Source organism: Dipteris shenzhenensis, chromosome 27, assembly GCF_047967505.1.
Source record: "Dipteris shenzhenensis isolate YYH24624 ecotype China chromosome 27, Dip_SZ_1.0, whole genome shotgun sequence".
NCBI lineage: Eukaryota > Viridiplantae > Streptophyta > Polypodiopsida > Gleicheniales > Dipteridaceae > Dipteris > Dipteris shenzhenensis.
The window spans coordinates 43,548,261-43,554,902 of record NC_141622.1 but is presented as its reverse complement, the minus strand read 5'-3'; the positions used below and the strand labels follow the sequence as shown (position 1 = coordinate 43,554,902).

General features: G+C 41.3%; 1 protein-coding gene across 1 annotated transcript; it reads left to right on the top strand.

Annotated features, from left to right (window-relative positions):
• Window positions 1-720: 720 nt before the first annotated feature.
• LOC147884341 (sulfite exporter TauE/SafE family protein 2-like) lies at window positions 721-4,158 on the top strand. Its single transcript, XM_087398630.1, has 5 exons — window positions 721-1,719; window positions 1,830-1,967; window positions 2,047-2,190; window positions 2,469-2,803; window positions 3,972-4,158. Exons 1-4 carry the CDS (start codon window positions 769-771, stop codon window positions 2,775-2,777), a joined length of 1,542 nt encoding a protein of 513 aa, XP_087254756.1. The 5' UTR covers window positions 721-768; the 3' UTR covers window positions 2,778-2,803; window positions 3,972-4,158.
• The last annotated feature ends 2,484 nt before the right edge of the window (window positions 4,159-6,642 follow it).

Genomic DNA, 6,642 nt, shown 5'->3' with positions numbered 1-6,642 from the left:
AGAGAGGGCCAAAGAGGGAGGGACACGAAGAGCATCTGATGAGGGGTGAGGGCGGACACATGTAGATACTAGCATCAACATGGAGAGGAGAGTGGGCCCAATTGCAGAATCAGTTTGTACAACAACAAAAGAGTTATTGAGCTTCTGATGCACCATCTTCTCCATCACATTCTCTTTCAGTTGTCTTTTTGGTAAGATCCCGAGGAGATGCGCCACATGTGTGTTTTTCAAGACTGGTCCTTCTCTGCAAGTTGTATGGGACGTGCCTCTATTTGGTAATGAGCAACGTTGCAAAACTGTTAGCAGTGCTTATCTTCATCTTTTTTTTGTGTCTCCCATGTCAAAAGATGTTGTCTTTGCCCAATCCTAGAAAGGGGTCATTTCTGAGAGTGCTGGCTGTCAATGTCTTCTTCTTCCAGCTTTGCTCCTCCTCAACAAGCAGCTTACTCTCAGACTCCATCTTCATCCCTTGATATGGATTTGGGCCTCCATAATCTTAGATGAATAGAGGTTTCTCACCCTCAGCTGATTGAATTTCAGAAGGGATCAATCAGAGATTGCATCCTGTGAGTGGACCAAATTGCGTCAATCAATCACAGATTTTGCATCCTGTTGGTGGATCAGCAATGATACTGGAGTTGGGCTGCAATTCAAACGCAATAATCTGAGCAGAGAGGTTGAGCAGCAACTGAATTTGCAAATAGTTTAGCTCCTGGTGTCTCCTTGACAACAACCGGCAAAAAAATAGTGCAAGCAGCAACAACAAAGATGCTGAGAAGCAGGAATTCAATCCTCCTCCTCTTCCTCCTCCTCACTGCGGTTTTCCTCTCTCCCTCGAGCTCTGCACCTCCCTCCATCTCCAATCTCAACTGTTTTTTGCAAAATTCGCAGCCTCAAACGGATTCGCAGCCACAATCGGATCGCATTCCTGCTTCCCTCAACGATTTTGCCTTCCCTATTCAACAAGCCCATCACTCATACTCCTCCCATTGGCCTCTCCTCTCCTTCGCCTGGCGTACGCCTCTCGCCATCGCTCTGGGCGCTCTCGCCGCTTCCCTCTCCAGCGCCGGTGGCGTTGGCGGCGGTGGTCTTTATGTCCCCATCTTCAATCTCCTCCTCGATTTCGACTCCAAGACCTCTGCAGCTCTCTCCTCTTTCATGATCCTCGGCGGCACACTCGTGAATGTCGTCTGGTATTCTTTGCAAAAGCATCCTCTTCTCGGCGACAGACCTCTCATAGACTACGATGTGGCGCTCATCTGTCAGCCTAATCTGCTCCTCGGCATCAGCGTGGGCGTTATATGCAACATTGTCTCTCCGGTTTGGCTCATCACTGCACTGCTTATCGTGACCCTTTCGTATATGACCTTCCGCAGCTGCAAAGGGGCTCTCCGGTGTTGGAAAGCCGAGTCAAATTTAGGCCGGATCGTCGTTGTGCAATCTGAAGCGGACTACTCGAAGCTTGACGGAAATAGTACAGGCTCAGGCGATGAATGTCCGTCTATTTACAAATGTGCAAGCTTTGTTTTCGATAAAGAATCCTCTCCTTCGTGTCTCAATCAAGAGCAAGAGGACGACAACAACGCTCTTCAAAAACCCCTTCTGGCCAATGATTCCCAAATCTATCCTCAGTTTCCTGCGACCAAGATGGCCATGCTAGCTCTAATTTGGCTCGCGTTTGCTGCTCTCCAGCTAGTTCGAGGGAGCGCAGATGGTCAGGCAAGTTCTCCTTTTTTGGTCCAATTTTGCATCCATATTTTGGTTCTCTCTGTCATGTCATCTTCACGCTTTGCTGCCAGCATAAACAATTCTCCTTTCCGCATAAACAGGACTTTCTGAACATAGAAACATGCGGAACTGCCTACTGGCTGGTCACAATTTCCCAACTCCCTCTTGCTCTCGGCGTGACTGCCTGTGCGCTTCATTACCTTCAGAAGTCTTCCGAGCTTCCTGAAGGCTACGTGCTGGTAACTTCTACATGCTTAAGCAAAGTCCATAATGCGAATGCGAGAGCAAGAAATGACGACACGTTTACTGCTCTTACAGGAAGACTGTAATTTTGCGAGCTCAAAGTCTCTGGGTGCATTGCCAATAGTGGCGGTCCTTGCAGGACTTTTAGGAGGCATGCTAGGTCTTGGCGGTGGAACGATCATCAACCCTCTGCTGTTGGAGATCGGCATGCATCCACAGGTTTGTAATCTTTTAGTTCTCCTGGTGTGTTAATTCTCAGAAGTCTTAACAGGCATCTAATTGAAAGGAAGTCTTGAAGGTTTTGTGATTCAAGAACCGTTACTGCTTCATTTTCTCATTCTTGGTGAACAATCTGTTTTATGATCCTGTATGTCTTCTGCGGGATCATAGCAGTGCAGTTGTGAGCATTATAACTTGCCTTAGGTAGCTATGTTCTCTGCAAAATTTTGCCAGACGTACTAATGCGCCAGTTTTTCCTTGGGTTTGTATGGGAACAGGTGACAGCAGCCACATGCTCATTTATGGTTCTTTTCTCTTCTTCTCTGTCTGTTATACAATACTGGTTTCTAGGCCGGATACCTCTGCAATATGCACTTTCCTCTGCAGCTTTGTCTTTGGTATTTTCGATGATTGGTCTCCAACTTGTTCAGAAGGTAATCTTCAAATCTGGACGAGTCTCTTTGATAGTCTTCTCTGTCAGCACAGTTATGGCAATCAGTGCTATCCTGATGGCCTGCTTTGGTACATTAGACATAATAAGTGAAATTCAGCAAGGTGCATATATGGGTTTCAGCGCACCTTGCTGATGTACATGCTATGTCAACCGATTCGGGTGGTAAACTTCTAATGTGGGTGGTAAACTTCAAATGTGTCAATTCTTAATTAAATCTCCTGTTCCTGAGGAAGTGAGGAGATCACGCATGCCGAATTCCATGCGTTTGCGGTGTTAACTTTTGCAATTTGCATCAAGAAGGTGCATCTTGTGCTGCAGAGGACTAGTCGTTTGATGAAGGATTGCTACTTAATTTATACAGGAGCAAACACATCTCTGAGATCCTGAAACCTGTAAAATGGTACCAGCAGATTGTGAGGGTCATATGATGAAGACCCATTCTGGATTCGATGCATTTCCATTAAATCGCCTTAGTAGAGATTTGGTATGGTGTTTGTTTCCACATTGCAGGTGAGGACTGATTACATGCCAATGATTGAATGATTAGCGAGACATCCTCAAGCTCATGAAACCTAAGGCTCTGAATGCTTCTCTATGGTGAATTGTCTCTGTAGTAGTCAATCTAACGTAAGTGGGGTGACACGAGAGTGCATCAAACTTTGTACCTAAAATAAAAATATCTCTGACAAGAGCAGCCTCATGCTTGATGATATGAGAGAAAAATTAAATATTATTTCTGTTTTAGATACAGGATAGAATGTGGAGCATATCTACTTGCTTCTCTACACCTTGATTGAATATGATAGATCCAATATTTAATTTTCAAGGGAGGAGTTTTGAGGGAGTTCAAATACATCAAAGCATCTGAGACGGCATTAATTTCACACAAAATGATAATTGCTTAGTTCATTGGTAGAGGGAGTCACTTGACAAAGTGGGGTTACTTCTTCAAGATACTCTCACATAAAGGCACTTACATGCCATAAAATCACTAGTTGATTAATTGGAAATAGTTCCTACACTATCCTTTCAAGCCTTGTAAAGCCTCACTAGTTGATTAATTGGAATTAGTTCCTACACTATCCTTTCAAGCCTTGTAAAGCCTATGTCTATCATCAAATCTTGGTTGCTATCTATATAAAGGTTTTGATTTTTGATGCATACAACTTGCTATGGCTCGATCACATGATGACATCATATTTCTCAATCACAATAGGAGCACAACAGCAAGCTAGATGACAGCAACTATAGCAATTGGAAATTCAAGATGTTGAATATTTTCTAGTTAAAGGGATAATGGGATATTGTCATAGAGTGGAAAATAGAGCGTAGACTATGCCTTCTAGTTTGATAACTCCCCTCACCCTAGATCAACTTCTAGAGCTCTTAAAGTAGCGACACGAGTGGGATGCAAGGACCTGACTTGCATTGGACATTATCAATTTCAATGTGAATGACATAATGATTTCTATCCTTTGGGGTCAAACTTCAACTATGGTTGCATGCAATGCTTCAGAAATGCCAGCATGTCATGTGTTCTCTTATTAAAGAACCAATAGAACAATAACCCAAAGATTCCAACCAAATCACGGTCTAGATCGCTTGCTCAGATTGAAGGGCCTTTGAGATCACCTCACTTCAATTAGGTAGGAGGTCAAACAAGAAAGACAAGTCTAGATTACTATCAACATATTAGCAAGCAATTTGTGACTATGCTACTCACTCAAGATGCACCTCCATCATTCTAGCTCATGTCAAACATGCTCATTCGGAGCATTTGAGACGCGGTCTCAATATAGATTCAAAGAATCATGACACTTCTTATAGAGCAAGGGGAGAAGAATGAGGGTCCCACAAATGAGGTACTTCTCCATTTTCTAATCCGACAACATTGCTGAAGTTTGTGGGCGATGGAAATAAAGGTATGCATGGATATATCATAGTTCAATCTACCATTACACACGAAGAAGAGACAAACTAAAAAATGCAACAGATGGCCAAAAGCTCCAAATTGAAAGAGCAACTATAGAAAGAAATTGAAGAACACACAAAGACAAAGGAGAAGTTGCAGAAGGCTAGAATGAAAGTAACCCCCATTGGGGGATAGACTCAGAAATAGAAAAGTTCAAGAAGCAAGGTGAGTTTCCTTTTGCTTGCCCATTTTGAATGTAGCACAAAGAAAATGTTCAATATTGTTGTGATGATGGAAATTATCAAGAAAAACTCGTGTGTGCGTGTGTGCTTATTGTAGACAAATCCTGGAGCCTCGAAAGGAGAATGTTGATCCTAATGCCCTTCCACTGAAACAAATGAAAGGTTTATTTTCAACTACTGATGTGAAAAGTATGCTAGACGAAAAAGAATTTAAAACCATCAAACATAACGTTGTGCAGTAGTTTGTAGATAGCAACAAAGTTGATGTGAACTTAATCCAAGAGGCTCTTGATGAGAGTGGAGTGAGCAAGAAAAGTTACATCTCTATTTTCATAAAATAAAACGTGTGCATATAATAAAATATCATAAAATAAAACGTGTGTTCCTACCAAAGCCTGCAGAAGTGTGGAACTTAAGAGGTCTAATCAACTAGAAATTAGATGATTATATTGGACATTGTTTACATATTGAAGGCGTATATGAAGGTGACAAGGGAAACACTGTGATCCTTGGAAAAACATTTTTTGCATCAAAAATTACAACGAAGAATGGTTGAATTTTATGGTATCACATTTGAAGAGTGTCGATGACATCTCATATTTGTTATAAAGTTGGATGAATGTGAAATTGTTAAGAAGAAAAAGATTACAAGAGTGACCATCACACTAAGGAATAGAGCTCTTGATCCATCAATTACAAAAGAAAACTCAAAGCACTTCAATGCACAATCGAAAAAACAGATTTTGTGGCTAGGCTCATTTGAGGTAAGCACAGACTTGGACTTCAAATAGATTTCCATAAGTATAATGCCTAGTTTTTAAACTATACAACTCAAATAGACATGTATTTTCCAATGACTTGTTAAGAAAGAGGACCACCAAACTCTTGACTGGGTATTCCACCACACAGAAATGCTAGCAATCAAAAATCAAGTTCAAGGAGGGCATCTTCATGTGGAAGGCAAGGTGATTTCCAAGTGGATTGGCATATGGCAGGGGACCTCAAGACCCTCAAGTGTATGTTCAACATAAGCAAAGGAGGAAATTCAAAATGTCCATGCCTTTATTGCAAGAATCCAACACATGTCATGGATCCTAAATGGTGGAGGAAAGCACCAAACAAAGATAAGATTGATCCAGAGTTCAAAGCCGTCCCTGACATTCCTTTGTGCAATGTACATACATGCACATTGCATGCGTTATGTCAGTTGGTATTTTTATATATTGGATTTTCTTGGAAGCTTCTTCTAGAAAATCATAAGAAGGAGGCACTTAAAGCATTGGAAAAAGTATTGTTGACATCGGTCTCCAAGGAGGAGATATTCATATCACAAAAGACCTTAAGAAGTCAACAAATGGAAAGGACATCCACATCAAGCCATCTATTGGTGGATTCAAAGCTAGAAGGTTTTTATTAGAATCACAAAGAGAGAAAACTAGACAGACAATCAAGATATGTTTTGAGAGTGAAATATGGGCTTTGGAAGCTCGTACACAATGCTATCAATGATCATGAGGCAGATGGAATTGCTCGAAGTGTTAAAATAGAAGTATGGAAATCATTAGATAAGCTATTCATACTTTGTGACAAAAATACTTGGAGCAAGAATGATTACAGTGCATTAGAAGAGGAGCTAAAGAATTTTGGAAAATCAATGAAACAATCTTGGACAATTTGCAATATAGCACACACTACATGGTAAGAAAATTCCATTCTTTCCTTTCAAGAGGCAAATCTTTTTGGCATCTCCTAGCACACCAATAGTGACTTCTTATTTGTTGTGATTGTAGCATATTAGCTATAACCACCTTCCACAATTTGCCAAAATATATGGATGGCTTGCA

Excerpts from the sequence above, each read along its gene's own strand:
- LOC147884341 (XM_087398630.1), top strand. The coding sequence starts at position 769 with ATGCTGAGAAGCAGGAATTCAATCCTCCTCCTCTTCCTCCTCCTCACT. Across the intron at positions 1,720-1,829 it reads GAGGGAGCGCAGATGGTCAG|GACTTTCTGAACATAGAAAC; the intron begins GCAAGTTCTCCT and ends CCGCATAAACAG. Across the intron at positions 1,968-2,046 it reads TTCCTGAAGGCTACGTGCTG|GAAGACTGTAATTTTGCGAG; the intron begins GTAACTTCTACA and ends CTGCTCTTACAG.